The sequence below is a fragment of the Maylandia zebra genome, linkage group LG20 (assembly GCF_041146795.1).
Source record: "Maylandia zebra isolate NMK-2024a linkage group LG20, Mzebra_GT3a, whole genome shotgun sequence".
NCBI classification, from domain to species: Eukaryota; Metazoa; Chordata; class Actinopteri; order Cichliformes; family Cichlidae; genus Maylandia; species Maylandia zebra.
This window is the reverse complement of record NC_135186.1, coordinates 32,576,859-32,595,218: the sequence shown is the minus strand read 5'-3', so window position 1 is coordinate 32,595,218 and position 18,360 is coordinate 32,576,859. Positions and strand designations below refer to the sequence as shown.

At 41.5% G+C, this 18,360-nt stretch overlaps 1 protein-coding gene across 1 annotated transcript in view; it reads left to right on the top strand.

Moving 5' to 3' along the window:
* Nucleotides 1-18,360, top strand: part of LOC101468225 (natural resistance-associated macrophage protein 2) — a 31,870-nt gene that overhangs the window by 9,823 nt on the left and 3,687 nt on the right. The window contains exons 5-15 of the mRNA XM_004560260.3: nt 2,740-2,859; nt 4,139-4,245; nt 4,373-4,443; nt 4,527-4,594; nt 5,837-5,992; nt 6,079-6,237; nt 6,344-6,430; nt 9,113-9,232; nt 9,511-9,660; nt 13,557-13,630; nt 17,837-17,990. Of these exons, the coding sequence (XP_004560317.1) occupies nt 2,740-2,859; nt 4,139-4,245; nt 4,373-4,443; nt 4,527-4,594; nt 5,837-5,992; nt 6,079-6,237; nt 6,344-6,430; nt 9,113-9,232; nt 9,511-9,660; nt 13,557-13,630; nt 17,837-17,990 (1,266 nt within the window). The remainder of the gene's footprint in view (nt 1-2,739; nt 2,860-4,138; nt 4,246-4,372; nt 4,444-4,526; nt 4,595-5,836; nt 5,993-6,078; nt 6,238-6,343; nt 6,431-9,112; nt 9,233-9,510; nt 9,661-13,556; nt 13,631-17,836; nt 17,991-18,360) is intronic.

The window sequence follows — 18,360 nt, the reverse complement described above, 5'->3', positions numbered from 1 at the left end:
AATCATCATGTGTTGCTCTGCAACCTGTAGATACCTTTCAGCATTAATGGTTGCTCCGGTTATGTCATTTGTTCTTTTGCATTTCAGCAATATTTCTTGAAAGACAAGTCCGACTTTGAAATTCACCAGTCCCACAGCACTGCAGGTCAAAGTTTAACAAAAGTGTCCTTTGCCCTTAAACAGGTGGAAACATTCCTGAACTTCGGAGTCGCATCATTTAAACTGAGTGAATGTTTACTGAGACTGGTGTAAGAGTGACCGGGCCCTAAGCCTTAATCCTGACCGTCAGTCTTGAGGTATGCAGGGCTTTTAAAGGTTGTGAGCCTCAGCCAATCACAGCGACAAGGCTGCAGCACAGTCACAGAAAAGCAGTGCTCAAGAGTCTCGTAGCGGCTCAGTAATGTGAGGATTAATTATTGTTAATTAAGACAAAGTTAATCTGTTTAACATTTTTCAACAACAATAAAATTCACATTGCTTCTCATAAAATAACATAAAAAGCTTTGAATAAAACTAAATGCAACATAAGACTGTGTAAAAGCACATTAGAAAGAAATTGGTTCAAGAATTAATTGGTTTTAATAAAAGGCAGTGGCAAACAAAGTCTTCAGTCTTAGTTTACCAGAACACAGAGTTACTCCTGCTTTATGTGAGTTTGTTCCAGACATGTGGAGCAAAAAGCCTGAAAGCTGCTGCTTCTATGTTTAGTTTTATCTCTGAGGACAGAAAGCAGACCTGTACTGGGAGACCTGAGGGGTCAATACGCAGCAGACCAGACATGTAAAACATGCTGGCTTATAAACCGTTCTGTGCTTTATAAACCAGCAGCAGCAGTCTTTTCAAACAAACATTGAACACATGTGCTGAGAAGAAGTGTTAATTGATTTAATTCAGATAAGGCGATCAAAATATGTTTGTTTGACAGGAAAAAAAGAAAGAAAGACATAAACAGATTATATTCAGAGTTCTAAAATGAAATAAGAATATAGATGAAGAGTAAAGCATCATCTCCGTCATGGGGGAGGCAGAGGGAGTGCGAGACATAAGAATAAAACTGCATTTCCTTTATCGTTTTTAGGTTTTCCACCAAAGAAAGAAGTATGTCGCAACAGGGGAAGTAGAAGCAGATGGTAAAAAAGGGGTACGGGACTCGTGAAAGTTCACGTCAGGTTAATGTGGCCGCAAAACAACAGTCTCTTTTCACAGAAAACGCGCTCACACTGACTGAAAAGCAGAGGCGCTTCATAAAATGCAAAGGTTCCAGTTTTCTATATGCGCAAATCTGTTTCTGTCAGAGGGCCACAACTTAAGATAAAGAAGTCAAGCTGGGCTTAGACGTACTTTATTTATCCCAAAGGTTGATAACTTGCTTTGTTACAGAAGATAAAACATTGACACAACCAGTAACAACATATAAAAATAGCTCAATAACAGACAGTAGTGCCAAAAAATAGAATTACTTTCAAGTAAAATACAGTTGACTATAATCTAAAAGAAATTTATATAAGCTGCATCGCTCCAAAAAGTAAGTGGGCCCTTGATCATCGGTGTAACACAAAGTCCGTTACACTTCAGGGCTATATTAGTGTGCAGTCAGGAACATAAACCACTGAATCAGTTTATGCTTCCTAACTGAAGTTTAACCGTGTTTTTTTTTTTTTTTTTTTGAGCAGTGTAAAATATAATAAAAGTGTAAAATGGCTCAATAACACACAATAAAACAAAAATAAAGCGGAAATTCTAAAAATAGGATACTAAAGGTAGTAGAAGGAAAGGTATGAGGTTTAGTTTTACAGAGTTGAGTAAGTGTAATAGTTAAAAACAGAGTCTTGGGAATAAATTAATGTCAGTGCTGTCACAAAGCCAAAGCAAACGTGGTTTTATGTGTGTCTGTGTGCATAACAGAGCAGAACTTTCAGAGCATGTTCACACCTATAGTTCGTTTACTCTGGTCTGAATCAGTTGATGAGTTTGTAAACTTGTTGCTTTTCCTTGTGGTTTAGTTTGTTTTCACACAGAGAAAAATCCAAATGAACTCCAAGCGAACCGAAATGAGTCACGAACAAACCACATAAGAATATTCGGTCTGCTTATCGGCCAGATGTGTCTGGGGCGGGAACAACAAAAGTAAATACAGGAAGCAGGTGCCGTGTTCTGGACTATCAGGGAACACGGAGAATTTAGGTTTGTTTCACAGCTAGCTGCCGGCCCGTACAGATCCTTGCACGTCTACCTTGCTGCATCTCTGGATACAAGACAAGCTTGCAATGTACCCATGGTAGTTGGTTCAGATCACGTTCACAGGATAAACAAACCGTTCTGAAGTTCGTGTGGAACCGTACCAAGACCCGAGGCGATCTCAGTACGGTTGTTTTGGTGTGCGATTGTTGTGTTCACATCTGCACAAACGAACCGCACCAAGAGGGAAAACAAACCAGTTTGATTTAAACTGATGAAACACGGCAGCTGTGAAAACAGCCTTAGACAAAAGATAAGAACCACTGATTCAAACAACCTCAAACTACACGTACTCGAGCAACAACTCGCTGGGTTTCAAGCTGATCGAAGGGCAAATAACAGACAGAACGACATACAGAGATTTCATAATTTACTGGTGGTGTTTTAAACCACTTCCTGGCTTCAGTTTCTTTTCAGATCTTAGGGCAGCTTCACAATCATGTTACCTATCAGCTCACAGGCTCTGATTAACTGTTCGGCTCTCTGCCCTCGTCCTTTCAGCTGCTCTGGGTGCTGCTGGGTGCCACCATCGTCGGCCTGCTGCTGCAGAGGCTGGCGGCTCGGCTAGGCGTGGTCACCGGGATGCACCTGGCTGAAGTCTGCAACCGCCAGTACCACACTGTGAGATACGTTTGCCGTTATTGTCCTATTTTCCGTTGTTGTTGTTGTTGTTGTTGTTGTTGCTGCTGCTTCTGCGCTCTCTCTTCTCATCACCGTTCTAAAACACGAGCAGGATGAAGTCTGACTGAGAGGCTGTGAGCAGAAGCAGTCTTAGTTTACTGAAACTGCCTCCTTGCATTACAAGCACTGCTGTTACAGTAGCTGTAATCCTTGGATTATGCGTCTCAAAACATTAAATCAAACCAGCGTGAGCCGGTGACACTTACAAAACAGTGACAGCATGAATTATTCATGTGGATATATTTTTAAATCCAGCTTATAAGAAATATTTGCATCTGTAAAACATGAAGAGAGAAAATAACTGTTACAAATGTGCCTCTGTTTGCTCTCTTTCTGTCCTCTCAGGCTACACTGCCCACTGTTGGAAACATTTTTTTAAGCTTCAGTAGGGAAACGTATGCAGAGCTGCATGAATGAATTGACTTCTTATCTTTGAATCTGTTAACTTTTCTGAGTTTACAGGACTAGTGACACAGTTGAAAATGCAAATGCTTTGACTGCCGGCTTGGTTTATTAATTGATTTATCGAATGATGAAAAGCTGAAAAGAAGTCCCGGAAAATTAATTTGTGCCTATAAGTCAAAGGTAAATTAAGGCTGTGTCCTCAAGCAAGAATGCATGAACACCTTCTGCCATCGTAAATTCACTTTATATGTTCTTGAAAAGGTTTAAGGCGCAACCTGTCCCAGATGGGATGGGAGAAGAGCGGGCAGAGAAGGCTTCTGTCCTACATCAAAGTCCTTGAATTGTGGTGTGACTGTGTATGATTGTTGCACCTCCACGTCGACATGCCTTAAACCAATAATTCTCATTGTGCAGCTTCAGCTTTTCTGTCCTCTGTTCCTCACACCTCGCTCACATTTTTGCAGAGAAGAGCTTAGACATAAAACTAGGCCTTCATTTATCCACGTGAGCAGCGTGACGGCAATGACCAACTGAAGCAGCAGAGGGCGAAAGGTCCTGACTTTTATTGTCAGGAGATTGCTGGATACTAATTCAATAAAAGTCCAGTAAATACGGCACCAATCATGCTGTTTAGTGCTTTACAGGTGATGGACAAGCTGATAAGACAGCTGAATTCCCAAACACTGTAAGAAGCAGTAGTTGTGCCACAGAGTAAAAATCTCCAACAATAAAAGGTTTCCTCACATGCCGGATGTGTTGCAAACTGAATTCTATGTCAGCTCAGACCTTTGTAAACACTGCCTGACTCTGATAGGTGCCTCGTATCATCCTGTGGGTGATGGTGGAGCTGGCGATCATCGGCTCAGACATGCAGGAGGTCATCGGCTGCGCCATCGCTTTCAACCTCCTCTCCTCTGGCAGGTGGTGTAAACAGACTAAGCATCAGTTTAACGGCCACTGGGACTCAGTCGCAGTTTGATGATTGCCATAAAATGAGTCGATTACTTCCTTGGCGATGATCTTTTCCGTTGTTTGTGTTTATCCACAGGATCCCCTTATGGGGGGGTGTCCTCATCACCATCACTGACACGTTTGTCTTCCTCTTCTTGGACAAGTACGGTAGGTTGGATTAATCACTTCCAAACTGTACGTCGGCATGTCAGCAATAAATGAAGCACGCCGCTTATTTTTTGTCTCTGCAGGTCTGAGAAAGCTGGAAGCCTTTTTTGGTTTCCTCATTACAATCATGGGGATCACATTTGGATATGAGGTATAAACACTTACACACGATTATCTGGAAATTAGTTGGGGGGGGGGGGGGGGGTCTCTCAATCAGCGGGTCACAACATGTCAGTGGGGGAAAGGTAAGCAAAATATTTTTAATACTACCTGGAAGTCCCTGGATCCAAAATGATGTCCAAATCTCAACCGGATATTTTTTTTAAGAATATCAAGACAATAGACCTCATTCAATAATATGTGTTCAGAAATGTTCTTACCCCTGTGCAATCACACTCATTCTCAACTTGTGCCCACTGTGTGAAATCTGCTTATTGCCACTCCTCCATTTCTCTGTATAAATAAACACACTAACTTGAGATGAAACTGAGAAAGTTAAAGTTGAAGTTGAGTGACCTTAAATCTACCCTCACTTCTGATTACAAGCTCTGGGTAGTGACTGAGAGAATGAGATGGTACAAGTGGTGGAAATGAGCTTTCTCCAAAGGGTGGTGGAGAGAGGGAAATCAGTCAGACTGAGAGTAGAGCCACTGCTGCCAACATCGAAAGGAGCCAGCTGAGGTGTTCCACACGTCCTTCCAGTAGGAGGTAGGAGGAAAGGCTCAGGACATGCGAGAGCGATTATGTCTCTCAGCTGGCTGGGAATGCCTCACTGTTCCCCTGGATGAGCTGGAGGACGTCCAGGCTTCTCTAGAAGAGGAATTGATGGATGGACTTTCGGCTTCCATCGATTATTAAAACAAGAAAATAGAGATATTTATCAAAATGATCATGATTATGATTTTTTTGGCATAATCAGTAAGTCATAGTGGGAAATATTGTTTTGGTCAAATGTCACAACATCCCTGACACCTCGACAAGATCACAGACTCCAGGAAATACAGAGAAAGGCAGTAATCCCGTAGACAAGACAGAGGAATGGAAAGACAGGGAACCACTGGGAATACTAGGAACAGAAGAATGTGGGAAACTCAACAAAAGAGGAACCAAAGTTATATAAATACAAAAAAAAAACCACAACACATGAGCTTCAGGTTGTTAAGACTTCACTGAAAACCACAAATGTCGCATTGAAATCTTTTGATCACCGTGTTAAGATTTTTCCTCTAAACATCACATGAATGTTTGTACCAAGCTTGAAATGTGCCACCCAACACTCACTCTGAACTCTGGTGGTGCAAAATCACCAAGTGTCTCTGGTCTCTTCAGGTTCGTCCTAATTTACATCTTCTAAATGTTTTGCTTTTGAAATCACTCTTTGCTTCCTTTTCAGTATGTAACAGTGGGTCCAGACCAAGGCCAGCTGCTGAAGGGGATGTTTGTGCCGTACTGCGAGGGCTGCGGACCCGTCCAGCTGACTCAGGCCGTCGGCATCGTGGGCGCCGTCATCATGCCTCACAACATTTACCTCCACTCTGCTCTCGTCAAGGTCAGACAGTAATGAAATCCCTGCTTAATCAGCTGTGTGAAACCTGCATTGGCATCGTCAGTGAGTTTCTAAATCTTCTCTCTCAGTCTCGAGAAGTAGATCGGTCAAACAAAAAAGAGGTAAAAGAGGCCAACAAATACTTCTTCATCGAGTCGACCGTCGCACTGTTTGTCTCTTTCCTCATCAATGTGTTTGTGGTGGCCGTCTTTGCTGAGGCTTTCTATCAGCGCACAAATGAAGAGGTGGTAAGTATCTCTGCAGCTGCTTTATGATCTAATAAAAGTTCAGAGTCGAGATGGAAATTCAGCAGTCTGTTTTGCTTTCCTCTCTCCCCCCGTTTTCTTTTTTCAGTTCAATGTCTGTAATCAAACAGGCAGTCCGCATTTAGACCTGTTCCCTCTGAATAATGAAACTCTCAAGGTGGACATCTACAAAGGGGTAAGCTTTTATGTATGGGCTCAAAATGTGGTCATAAATATTTTGTACTTGTAAATCACTTTTGTATGTGTAAAAAGAATTTGTGTGTGTAAAAAAGATTTGTGTGTGGACCCCTGCAAGTTACAAGTACGAATTTTTTCTTCCTTTCATCTGATTGGTCAATGTCATGTCAATCACAAATGTAACAATCCAATCAGAGAACAGATGGGTTTGGCTGTTGGAGGGGCGCTTTTTTTTGAAACATGATAAGAAAAGTCTGTGACCATTTAAATGTATAACAAAACAAATATGTTTACAAATAAACAGGTAAAGATACTGTTGAATGCACGCCTCTCAGCATATTTGCTCATACCACATGTTTAAATTGAGTGCGATTATAAAGTAATAAGACTCAAACTACAGTGGTCCCTCGTTTATAGTGGTAGTTACGTTCTAAAAATAATCTGTGTGAAATCCGCGAAGTGGCTAACCTGATTTTTTTTTTTTACAGTTATTATAGCTGTTTTAAGGCTGTAAAGCCACTCACTACACACTGGTTTAAACACTCTAAAAGTTCAAACCTTCGTAGAAAAATAAGTCCAGTATTATAGAACGAAACGAAAGTCACCCGCGGTTGCCTTTGATGGTGCAAAACATTTCATCGAAATTTTTGTTTGTTGGAGAAAACTTACAAACATACAGTACCTCACTTCAGAGTCACATTGGTAGTGATCGAAGATTTAGGTAAATTTGACAAGGTGAACCAATGACTGTATAAAACATGGACGACGCGACAGCTCCCCAAGAATGAAGCCAAAACGTCTCTATCGCCCCCTGGTGTCTGGCTGCAGTATAGGTCATAAACCCCGCCTCCTCCATGTTAGCAGATAGGACCATTGACAGTCATTGAGGTGAATCAGAAATACTTTATTAATCCAGAAGGAAATGGTCTACAGCCAATCAGAATACAGAACACAATGTGCTGTTTAAAAAAAAACAAAAAAAAAAAAACATGCAAAATTGCATAAAAAAGATCTACAAAACAGCGAGACCACGAAAGGTGAACCGCGTTATAGCGAAGGACCACTGTATACCAAAACTTGACCTAATTTAAAGATTTTTAAGGTCATCTCCTTGTGCATGTCTGAAATGCTATTTTTTTTATGCTTCTTGCAATTCCCGTTGAGATCAGTGATGAACAACAGCTAAAATCGAAGTCTGTGCAAAGATGTGAATTGATGCAAATTCAGACCAGGTGACACATTTAGAGGCAAACACGTGTCTGCAAGCTTTGATCCACACAAAATGCGAACTTTGTTTTTTCCTTCAGAGCTGGCATCAATTAAAAAAGCTGCTGGAACGCAATTTAAGATTTTGGCCCATATTCACATGATAGTGTTACACAGTTGATGCAAATCGTCCGTTTAACCTCATCTATTCAATTGACATCTACCATCCGAATGTTGCAGCAAAAATAAAGAACACTTTTCTCCTATTGCCCAGTTTTGCTGAGCCTCTGTGTATTGGAGCCTGTTGCCTGCTCTTAGCAGACAGGAGTGGCACTGGTGTGGTCTTTTGCATTCAGAGATGCTCTTCTGCATGCTTTGGTTGGATTTTTTCCCCCGAGAACAGCTGCTCCCTAGATATTTTTCTCTTTTTCGGGCCACTTTCTGTAAACACTAGAGATGGTTGTTAATTATTTAAATCACAACGTGTTTAGCAGCAAGTTCTCTTTACCGTTCCTGAATGTATTGATCTGCTAACATTTAATTAACTCATTAGAGCTTTGCCTTAATAAGCAGTTGAACTGTATCTAATGGAGTGACCGTATGTAGTGGAATTACAAGAAAAGGAGTGAACGAACTTAAGGGAAAATATTTGTGGCTTTTTTCAGAAACTGTGTGGACACATTTGGTCTGAGCATACTTATACTTGCATATGCATGTGTGATTTCACCACAGAGCTTTAAATTGCACAAAGAGCTATCATCAGCTTCTGCGTCAAATTGACTCAGAGCGCTTGCTGGGGATCATCACTGATCTCCAGCTACGGCCCAGAAAACAAATAGAAAAGCTCGGGGTCATTTCTTATTTTTAAATTTAAAGGCTCATTCATGCATGTGTTGCTACATCAGATTATCTATCCAACCAATCACTCGTTTTATTTGCTGATTATCCAGCTAAGGTCTGTCCATCACATTCTATTGCCGTATATTATGTCGTTTTCCACACTGTTATGAAATATTCCTGTAATAAATCAAAGACACCCATCAGTACAGCTCATTGGGCTACACTGTAGGGAATAAAGGATTCCTACGCTGTAATTAAAAGCAGAAGTTATCCGTGAATTCACAGAAATTGTTGTTTTTTTTTCACTATTTTAAAAAAAGTGGTGTGTTTGACGCCCCTGCTTGCGAACAGAACTCGGGGTGTTTGTAGCCTCCGTGTAGTTTATTCAGTAAAACTTAAAAGCACATAAACAGGTCAAATTTGCAGCACATAATGACAGGATTGTGTTTTATATAATATTTCTGAGATCATCTGGATTCAAGCCCTGCAGGAAATGGTGACAATGACATTAACATGCATTTATTCTTAACTCCCTCTCTGGTTTTAGTGGCAGCAAAGTGGGCCTGCGCTGGTTTTGCAGAGCATGTTTTCTGTTTTTTATCCACTGTCATCTGTGTTTGCGTGTCTGTAACAGGGAGTGGTGCTCGGCTGTTTCTTTGGCCCAGCTGCTCTCTACATATGGGCCGTGGGGATCCTTGCAGCTGGTCAGAGCTCCACCATGACTGGAACATACTCCGGCCAGTTCGTCATGGAGGTCAGTGAGAAAGGAAGAACCAGATGTGAACAAAAACCACATGTAAAGCTCAAACAGTGGAAATGTCAGCACTAACTCTTTCCCTTTAACGCAGATATGTTCTCCCATTCTTTCTTTACTTGAGCCCTTTATTTGGCCTGTTCAAAAGCTCCTGCGTGTAATTTACTTATTTACTTATAATCACGTACAGCTGCAGTCGGTTTGCTTCACTAAATCTTTTGTAAACAAGCCCCGTTTTCTTGTAAATGTCACCGACTCATTTGTTCTTCTTCCCTCAGGGCTTCTTAAACTTGCGCTGGTCACGTTTCGCTCGGGTGTTGCTGACCCGCACGCTTGCCATCATGCCCACCCTGCTCGTGGCCATCTTCCAGGACGTGCAGCACCTGACAGGCATGAATGACTTCCTGAACGTGCTGCAGAGCATGCAGGTCAGACAGAGGTTAAAACCAGTTCAGCTTCATTCAACCATCCGCCAACAGCACCACTATTCTTTTAGGCTTATTTATCTTTGTAGTGCTGATCTTATTAAGTGCATTAAGGTCATTAACATAACTTAAATGCACAAGCAAGCAGGACTGGTTTTCAGGTTTTGGATCAAGTTCTAGGTTGGTAAAATCAAAACAGGCTGTACTCTTATCGTTAAATGATAAGATAAGACTGTCTAAGTGGCAATAAGAATGCCTCGTTGGAAAAAAGAAACAGGGTTGACCCAGTTGCTTCAGATGTAATCCTGCAGTATGAAAGAATTTATTGTCTGTAGTGAATAAAATGTTGCCAGACTGGGTCCAGTTGCTTCAGAAATATTGAATACACAGCACGAATGAGTTGCAAAGCATCTTTGTTACTTAATTTGTGTGTAATTAATGTTCCTGCATACTTAATATACACTGATTCACAGTCCCCAAGGAAAGCAGGCAAACCTTAGGTCCAGGCATTCATGTGGATATTACTTTGATACATAATAACTACTTTATTTTCTTTAAAGGAACCCATTCTGTTCTATTTCAGCTCTGTATAATTATCCCCAGAGGCTACTACAGTAGCTTTAAGCAGCTTAAGCATCTCTCCCTTTAAGCTGACTTCTTCTGATTGGCTGCACCACACAAACAAAAGGTTTGAGCGGTAGATGGACGAGTTTCTGTATTCCTGAGATGACCATGTTTGTGATATTCGCTCCCAGATATTTCATACTGATCCAAGACAAAAAACCTGTCTGAAACAGTTTATGCCTAATTCTGTGGAGAATCTTTGTAGAGCCTAGGATGTAACTTATGTAAGGGCCCAGTGTCATTGCCCACATGTATGCTTCTCTAGTGTGGTGCATACGTGTTAATCACAGTGCCTGTCCCGAAAGTCCTAATATATTATATTGATGCTATGATTATTATTCCTTATACTGAGGCGGTTATTGTTATTCTCTCGCTGATAAATTCAAAAACAGCAGTGAAAATGTTGCAGGTGTTAATCACCATTATAAGTCAGGTTTACTCATCGTGGTTTGTGCTGCTCAGTGTGTGAAAACAGTTAAATATGATCATTAATCTTTATTGCTTAAAAACAGCAATATATCATCTGGACGTTTTCAGTGGGAGAAACATTTTATCACTCCCACTGAAATTGCTCCATCCAGATGGATCGGCTTTCTGGGATTTCCTTACCTGGATGAGTGAGCGTGCATTAGGACAGATGCATGCTCAGATAAGCTAAGCAAGACAAAAATTACAGGGGAAAAATTCAGCTGTACCACTGTCTGCATAGTGGGATTGGTCATGTGTAGAACTACATCTTAAAACTGATAAATGAACATAAAAGAGCTTAAAGGCATTAAGCCTCCTCAATTGAAATCACTGTGCATCACTGCAGATTAATTTATACATGAGGTTTCTTGAAGGTGTTGACTGCAGCAGCTACAAACACTGCAGCTATGCATCATTGTAGTCTATCATTATAACAGCAGGTGTCCTGCAAACAGGTGTAAAGAAGCATTTTCACTCTTTCCATAACTAGGAAGGGAAAATGTTTGCTTGTGCGTACATCGTACGACATTGTGTATAACTACCTTCATCATGTCTCATTTGATCTGTAATAACATGTCTACTAATATGTTTTTGGGGGAAGTTTTCATAACATGAGGAACAAAAACCTGAAGACTTCCTCAGGGTTTTTTCTCAGGGCGAGGTGTTAGCTAAAAACCAGAGTTACAGAGTGGTGTTGTGGATTATAAAGGCAGTGGGCATGGAGGTTTTAATGGAAAAACACGAGCTGCATCTGGGAAATGTGGGATCAATCCTTTTTGGGGGACTTTAATTTACTCCTCAGTTTCCCTCAACTTTACAAGCACCTAGAATCAAACAAACACCACATCCCTTTGAAAAGATAAGTTTGGACACTTATTCCTTAGAGACATCAACACTGAACACATCAAAACCATGCCATAGTTATTGATATGGAAATATTTGTTGGCTGTCAAACAAACTCAGCTGGGTTTTGGTCAGATTGCTGCAGAGGTCAGGTCACTCCATCACTCTATTTCTTGGTCAAGCAGCTCTTACGGTGCTGCTGGAAAAACAAATTATGGCCCCACTGAGCATGAACCACATGGGATGGCGTTTCGCTGTGGGATGTTGTGGTAGCCATGCTGTTCAAGTGTTGCCTTGAATTCTCAATAAATCACCAACCGTGTCTCATGCTTCACAGTGGGAACCACACATGCAGATAACATCCGTTCACCTTGACTGTGCCTCACAAAGACACAGAGCTCACATCTGGATTCATCCAGATGTCTAATATTTGTTCCTCCAAGTTTTCTTCTTCTTCTTGGTCTTCTGAAGTCTTGGTTTCTTTGCAGCATTTCTATCATAAAGGAATCATCAGTGGTCTGATGTGAGCTGTAGTCTGAATTATTGATTTCCAGTGCTCAAACTTCCAAACTTAACAAGAGAATTTCTAGATTTTTTTAAGCATTGCTTAAAAAACTGTTGTTGTTTTTTAACCAAAAACATTTACAACCTCATAAAGCTGAATGTAATGATACTGTGTAAAGTTAAATAAATCCAGTCGAGCCATTTAAGACCACTAAAATCAACAGTTTTGCTCTGCATTGCACAAAATAATGAAAAACCTTTTAAATAAGTAGGGTTTCTAAAAATGTTAACAGTAATACTTAGTGTATGTAGTATTTGAATGTAGTAATACTACATTCAGTATGATTATTACAGCTTTAGTTAGTTATTTGCTGTTAACTAACAAATAGTTGATAACTAGTAATATCTCCAGAATTTATGTAAACCTTTCACCACCAGGGGGCAGCAGTTTAGCGGGAAATGTTTTTTAGATGCCTCACTCCTCTTTGAAGTCACTCATATAAAGCCAGGGACACCTTGTTGTTCCTCTTGTGCATGCGAAGCGTTGTAGGAGAGTCACCCCCGTGTAAACCACACCTGCTTAAAACCACAAGTTCCTTTCCTAAAGCTAACATAACTGTCTCCTTGGAAGCGGCCTCACTGTGTCGAGTTTACTTGCTTTCTCCAGGTATTACAGCGTCCTCACACAGTCCAAAGACATGCATGGGGTTGAGTTCATTGATATAATTCTAAATTTAGTTGTATATCTCTGTGTCAGCCCCTGCAGCAGAAATAAATAAATAAGAAGATCTTTGTAAAATCTCAAAATACACAATTATTTAAAAAGTACATCAAGATTACATTCATTTGCAGCACCATCTTGTGATACAGACTGGTATTACATCAAAGACCAGCTCTAATTCATCTTCAGTAGATATCACTTCAACACAATACATTTGAGATGTGTTTGTTTTTTCACATGCTCCAGTGTTTGGTGTATGGTAATGTGTAGTGTGAAGCCTAAAATAACCAGGCCAAAGCCAATCAAGTAAATAACACGGTGCTATGTGAATGGACTGAGTGCAAAGACTGAGACTTAAATGCTGCCAGTTTCATTGATTAGCTCTGCCAACAAGGAGCCTGCCAGACAACACAGAGGGACAAACAAAGGAAAACATCTGCCAGTGAACTCCAACACTTCAAGTGCCCATAAAAACAGGAAAGCAGCTAAATAAGTATCAGAATAGTAAAATGTACCCTTTTTTCACTGATTTGAACTTCCTCATTTCATTACCTGAGTATTCTACCTAAACTTTACTACAAGTACAAGCAGACATAGAGGTAGCTAAAAAGAAAAAAAATTACAAAATCACTCCACATGTGCCAAAAGACTTCCCTCTGCACCTCCCAGTGGACGAAGAGGTTAACAGTTGGTGTGATCATTTAGTGTAACACATCATCTTCTTCTTCTTCTCTCCCAGCTGCCATTCGCCCTCATTCCCATCCTCACGTTTACCAGTTTGCCATCTCTCATGAACGAGTTTGCCAATGGACTGTAAGTAAATCAAATCAAACCTGCTTGTTTTTATTATAACCCTGTTCTTTAAACAAAGCAAAATACAAATCATATTATAAATGCGTATATATATTTAAATATATATTTAAATGCAAAGTGATGACACTGAAAAATTGTGGGGTTTTTGTTTGTTTGTTTTTTTTAAATAAAAGCTTCTTTTGAATTTGATACCAGCAACACCCTTAAATGGGAGCAACAAAAGACTGGAAAAAATGAGTAAAAAAACGTGATGCATCATCTGAGAGCAAATGCAGTTAATTAGTAACATAAGTATAAAATTACACAGAGAGTACCCCAGAGAGGAGGACTTTAGAAGCAAAAATGAGAAGGGGTTCAACACTGTGAGAGATTACAAGGGCAATTTGTTTAATAATTTGGAAATAATTTTCTTCAACATCAAATTGAAAAGAAATAGAGGAATTCATCATCTCAGAGAAATCTCTGTATACAAGGCAAAAGTTTAAAAGAGCTGCGATGCTGCAGTTAAAATCTCTGCATGGGCTCAGGAACACTTGGGAAACCCTCAGTGGTGCATCCACAAATATAAAGTTAAATATCCACCATGCAGACAGATCTAAACGCCATCAAGAAACGCCTGTTCAGGGCTCATTTAAGAGGCACTGTGGCCAAGTGGAGAGCCTGACCATCCTATGTCAAAGTTGGTATCTGTGCATGGATAATTTGCATATCTTTAAAGGCACCATCAGTGCTTAATGATGTGCGTGGGTTTTGGAGCAACATAAGCTGCCCTGCAGACTTTAGCAAGTCTTTGCCAAACCATGTTCTGCACGGTTCCAGACATGCCAAGCACGAGGACATAACAAATATAACAAAGGCAACGGACCGGTAACCCATGGCAACGGACAGTTAACCCATAACAACGCATGTAAACGCATGGCAACGGACAGTTAACCTATAACAACGCATGTAAACGCATGGCAACGGACAGTTAACCCATAACAACGCATGTAAACGCATGGCAACGGACAGTTAACCCATAACAACGCATGTAAACGCATGGCAACGGACAGATAACCCATGGCAACGGACAGTTAACCCATAACAACACATGTAAACGCATGGCAACGGACAGTTAACGCATGGCAACGGACACTTAACCCATGGCAACGGTCAGGTAACCCATGGCAACGGACCGGTTACCATGGCAACGGACCGGTTACCATGGCAACGGACCGGTAACCCATGGCAACGGACCGGTTACCATGGCAACGGACCGGTAACCCATGGCAACGGACCGGTAACCCATGGCAACGGACAGTTAACCCATAACAACGCATGTAAACGCATGGCAACGGACAGTTAACCCATAACAACGCATGTAAACGCATGGCAACGGACAGATAACCCATGGCAACGGACAGTTAACCCATAACAACGCATGTAAACGCATGGCAACGGACAGATAACCCATGGCAACGGACAGTTAACCGATAACAACGCATGTAAACGCATGGCAACGGACAGTTAACCAATAACAACACATGTAAACGCATGGCAACGGACAGTTAATGCATGGCAACGGACAGTTAACCAATAACAACACATGTAAACGCATGGCAACGGACAGTTAACGCATGGCAACGGACAGTTAACCAATAACAACACATGTAAACGCATGGCAACGGACAGTTAACGCATGGCAACGGACAGTTAACCCATGGCAACGGACAGTTAACACATAACAATGCATGTGAACGCATGGCAACGGACAGTTAACCCATGGCAACGGACAGTTAACCCATGGCAACGGTCAGGTAACCCATGGCAACGGACCGGTTACCATGGCAACGGACCGGTTACCATGGCAACGGACCGGTTACCATGGCAACGGACCGGTAACCCATGGCAACGGACCGGTTACCATGGCAACGGACCGGTAACCCATGGCAACGGACCGGTTACCATGGCAACGGACCGGTAACCCATGGTAACGCATGTAAACGCATGGCAACGGACAGTTAACCCATAACAACGCATGTAAACGCATGGCAACGGACAGATAACCCATGGCAACGGACAGTTAACCCATGACAACGCATGTTAACGCATGGCAACGGACAGATAACCCATTGCAACGGACAGTTAACCCATAACAACGCATGTAAACGCATGGCAACGGACAGTTAACCAATAACAACACATGTAAACGCATGGCAACGGACAGTTAACCCATGGCAACGGACAGTTAACCCATAACAATGCATGTGAACGCATGGCAACGGACAGTTAACGCATGGCAACGGACAGTTAACCCATGGCAACGGTCAGGTAACCCATGGCAACAGACCGGTTACCATGGCAACAGACCGGTTACCATGGCAACGGACCGGTAACCCATGGCAACGGTCAGTTAACCCATGGCAATGGACCGGTTACCATGGCAACGGACCGGTAACCCATGGCAACGGACCGGTAACCCATGGCAACGGACAGTTAACCAATAACAACGCATGTAAACGCATGGCAACGGACAGTTAACCCATAACAACGCATGTAAACGCATGGCAACGGACAGTTAACGCATGGCAACGGACAGTTAACCCATGGCAACGGTCATATAGCCCATGGCAACGGACAGTTAACCCATAACAACGCATGTAAACGCATGGCAACGGACAGTTAACCCATAACAACACATGTAAATGCATGGCAACGGACAGTTAACGCATGGCAACGGACAGTTAACCCATGGCAACGGTCAGGTAACCCATGGCAACGGTCAGGTAACCCATGGCAACGGACCGGTAACCCATGGCAACGGACAGTTAACCCATAACAACACATGTAAACGCATGGCAACGGACAGTTAACGCATGGCAACGGACAGTTAACCCATGGCAACGGTCAGGTAACCCATGGCAACGGACCGGTTACCATGGCAACGGACCGGTAACCCATGGCAACGGACAGTTAACCCATAACAACGCATGTAAACGCATGGCAACGGTCAGGTAACCCATGGCAACGGACCGGTTACCATGGCAACGGACCGGTAACCCATGGCAACGGACAGTTAACCCATAACAACGCATGTAAACGCATGGCAACGGACAGTTAACCCATAACAACGCATGTAAACGCATGGCAACGGACAGTTAACCCATAACAACGCATGTAAACGCATGGCAACGGACAGTTAACGCATGGCAACGGACAGTTAACCCATGGCAACGGACCGGTTACCATGGCAACGGACCGGTTACCCATGGCAACGGACAGTTAACCCATAACAACGCATGTAAACGCATGGCAACGGACAGTTAACCCATAACAACGCATGTAAACGCATGGCAACGGACAGTTAACCCATGGCAACGGACAGTTAACCCATAACAACGCATGTAAACGCATGGCAACGGACAGTTTTGATTGATTGATTGATTGATTGGTAATTTATTTCAACATGTGAACAATATACAAGTACATTTAGAAAAGAAATGAGAGAAAAAATATATATACTATACAAATTACATACAAAAAAACATTCTGATTAATTTACATGTTGAAAGGGAGTGGGAAGAAGTATACACTTATTTAATCCCACCCCTGTCCCATAAATTATCAGTGAATATTTAGTCAGCTTCCTTACTGATATAATTTGTAATAAAAATAGTGAACAGATTTCTGATATACTATATACTATAATATCACATCATGAATTTTTTGTTTGTTTGTTTTTAAATAGAGACATTCACTTAATTTAAATATTTTCCTTTTCTTTATAGATCGAGAAGATCATATTTTTATAACTCTTTTTGAACAGTTTTATGTTTGGACATTGCTTTAATTCCATATTCAGTTTCTTCCATAGTTTCACTCCTTGAACAGAAACACAAAAGCCTTTTCTTGTAGTACAAAGGAAGTGCTGAGCAGCTGAAATTTTATACCAGGCACGAATCTGAAAATATTTTGCTTTCAAATATAAAGCAGAAAGTCTCCTTAGTTTCCAAACTGAGATGAAACAAGAGTAAAACCTTACCATTGTCCCGACCTTTTTTTTTTCCCCCCCCCCAACTGGGGCATCGGTTTTTCAAAAATCCATAACATCTATTATTTTCATCAGCTGATGTGTTGTTTATGTGCCTTTTTAGCGCTAACACATCATCTGAACTTTTATTGGAGCGTGCCTCCCTTTAAACTTCACCCGTTCTTATCTTTCTGCAGAGTATTTAAGATAGGAGGCGGAGTGGTGATCTTGATCGTGTGTGCCATCAACATGTACTTCGTCGTAGTCTACGTGAGCATACTGGGCAGCGTGTGGCTGTACGTGCTGTCGGCTTTCCTGTCCATAGCATACCTGGTGTTTGTTGGATACTTGGTAGGTAACAGCAGGTTGTATGGGAGCTGTCCTTGGCAGGGTTTAACTTTGTTTTACTGAGTGAACATTAACTTCTTGGGCATTTAATAGTCAAAGCGTGTTTTCACAAATCTTCAGAGAATTATCTCTGAGCTCCCAACTTAGCCTAAAATTATTAAAAAGGAATTCCAGCTTCAGAGTGATTTTGGAGCAACTCTGAACAAAAAAGGGACCAAAACTTTTACGTCAGTGAGGAGGTGTGGTTGTGGGTTTAATGGACCTTTTACTTTTTACATGCCAGAGCCCATCGATGACACGCATATAAAGGCACAATGCAATTTCTGCAGTTAAGCATTGTTATTACAGTGGCATGTTTAAATTGAGTTCAATT